Source organism: Salmo salar, chromosome ssa03, assembly GCF_905237065.1.
Source record: "Salmo salar chromosome ssa03, Ssal_v3.1, whole genome shotgun sequence".
Lineage (NCBI taxonomy): Eukaryota > Metazoa > Chordata > Actinopteri > Salmoniformes > Salmonidae > Salmo > Salmo salar.
In genome coordinates this window covers 100146905-100149404 of record NC_059444.1, presented here as the reverse complement: position 1 = coordinate 100149404, position 2500 = coordinate 100146905, and the positions used below count along the sequence as shown (strand labels likewise).

Sequence of the window (2500 nt, the reverse complement as noted above, 5' to 3'; positions counted from 1 at the left end):
AGCATGTCATAGGGAGTTCATAACAGCTTTACGAGGCTATAAGCACGTCGTAGGGAGACATAACAGCTTTAAGAGTCTATACGCATGTCATAGGGCGATATAACAGCTTTAGGAGGCTATACGTTTTTCATAGTGAGACATAACAGCTTTAGGGTTGCTATAAGCATGTCATAGGGAGTTCATAACAGCTTTAGAAAGCTATAAGAGTTCATAACAGCTTTAGAAAGCTATAAGCAGTTCATAACAGCTTTAGAAAGCTATAAGCATGTCATAGGGAGTTCATAACAGCTTTAAAAAGCTATAAGCATGTCATAGGGAGTTCATAACAGCTTTAGAAAGCTATAAGCAGTTCATAACAGCTTTAGAAAGCTATAAGCATGTCATAGGGAGTTCATAACAGCTTTAAAAAGCTATAAGCATGTCATAGGGAGTTTCTTGGGGTAACTACACATCAGTATTTAAACTAAAGAAGGTGTTTACGGCTGGACATGGGTTTTAGACTCTCTGTTTGTATGTCTGTGTGTCTGTTTTTGTACATGTCTGTGTGTGTGTGTGTGTGTGCGCATGTGCGTGCATGTGTACGTCTGTGTGTGTGTGTACGTCTGTGTGTCTGTGTGTGTGTGTGTGTGTGTGTGTATGTGTGTGTGTGTGTGTGTGTGTGTGTGTGTGTGTGTGTGTGTGTGTGTGTGTGTGTGTGTGTGTGTGTGTGTGTGTGTGTGTGTGTGTGTGTGTGTGTGTGTGCTCCCAACTGCAGTAATGACCAGATCTGAGGTATCCATATCTCTCTGAATGCCTGTTGCCATGGGAACAGCTGGCAGCAGAACAGAACAGAGCCAGACTCAACTTCTTAGACAATGCTGCCCTCCTGTCTCTCTACCTCTTCCTCATCTTCCTCATCCCTGTCTCTCTACCTCTTCCTCATCTTCCTCATCCCTGTCTCTTCCTCATCTCTCTCTCTCTATCCCTCCCTTGCTCCCTGTCTCTATACCTCTTCCTCATCTTCCTTATCCCTGTCTCTATACCTCTTCCTCATCTTCCTCATCCCTGTCTCTCTACCTCTTCCTCATCTTCCTCATCCCTGTCTCTTCCTCATCTCTCTCTCTCTATCCCTCCCTTGCTCCCTGTCTCTATACCTCTTCCTCATCTTCCTCATCCCTGTCTCTCTACCTCTTCCTCATCTTCCTCATCCCTGTCTCTCTACCTCTTCCTCATCCCTGCCTCTCTACCTCATCTTCCTCATCCCTGTCTCTCTACCTCTTCCTCATCCTTGTCTCTCTACCTCTTCCTCATCCCTGCCTCTCTACCTCATCTTCCTCATCCCTGTCTCTCTACCTCTTCCTCATCCTTGTCTCTCTACCTCTTCCTCATCCCTGCCTCTCTACCTCATCTTCCTCATCCCTGCCTCTCTCCCTCTCTCTCTCCCTCTCTCTCTCGCTGAATCTTTCTCTCTTTTTCTCTCCCCCTCCCCCTCCCTCTGTCTCTCTCTCTCTAAGGAATATCAGTGTCCATGTCAGAGAGGAGATTACCTGCTTTCCAATTCTCATTCACACACACACACACACACACACACACACACACACACACACACACACACACACACACACACACACACACACACACACACACACACACACACACACACACACACACACACACACACACACACACACACACACACACACACACACACACACACACACATACTCTCCTTCTCGTTACCTTTCCGAAGCTTCCCTTGCCCAGCACGATCAGGAAGTTAAAGTCAGACAGCTTCATGCGGTCTCTGTTCCCGTTGGAGTCGAACTTGGCCGCGGAACCTTCTGTGCTCTTGGTGCTCGGACCGATCCGAGCCCTCTGTACCAGGGAACAGGAAGTTACATTATTAATGACATCATCAGAGCGAGACAGGACACTGAGGTATCCACAGTGTCCAAAAAAGACAGTTCAATAATGTTGTATTTCTATGTTCAGCTCTCTGAATGTCTTCTGAAAACCTTGACAGTGAATCCCCCCCCCCATGGACGTGTCCCCATCTTCTCCATCCCCAGTCCTCTGGGGGCCCCCAAACCAGTCCACATTCATCACCTGGTTTAACCCCATGGACGTGTCCCCATCTTCTTCATCCCTCAGTCCTCTGGGGGCCCCCAAACCAGTCCACATTCATCACCTGGTTTAACCCCATGGACGTGTCCCCATCTTCTCCATCCTCAGTCCTCTGGGGGCCCCCAAACCAGTCCACATTCATCACCTGGTTTAACCCCATGGACGTGTCCCCATCTTCTCCATCCCTCAGTCCTCTGGGGGCCCCCAAACCAGTCCACATTCATCACCTGGTTTAACCCCATGGACGTGTCCCCATCTTCTCCATCCCTCAGTCCTCTGGGGGCCCCCAAACCATTCACATTCATCACCTGGTTTAACCCCATGGACGTGTCCCCATCTTCCTCATCCTCAGTCCTCTGGGGGCCCCCAAACCAGTCCACATTCATCACCTGGTTTA

The 2500-nt window shown here is 48.6% G+C and overlaps 1 protein-coding gene across 2 annotated transcripts in view; it reads right to left on the bottom strand.

Annotated features, from left to right (window-relative positions):
* Window positions 1-2500, bottom strand: part of LOC106563911 (protein kinase C beta type) — a 175913-nt gene that overhangs the window by 55849 nt on the left and 117564 nt on the right. For both annotated transcript variants that reach the window (XM_045715962.1, XM_045715963.1), the window contains exon 9: window positions 1720-1854. In XM_045715962.1, the coding sequence (XP_045571918.1) occupies window positions 1720-1854 (135 nt within the window). The remainder of the gene's footprint in view (window positions 1-1719; window positions 1855-2500) is intronic.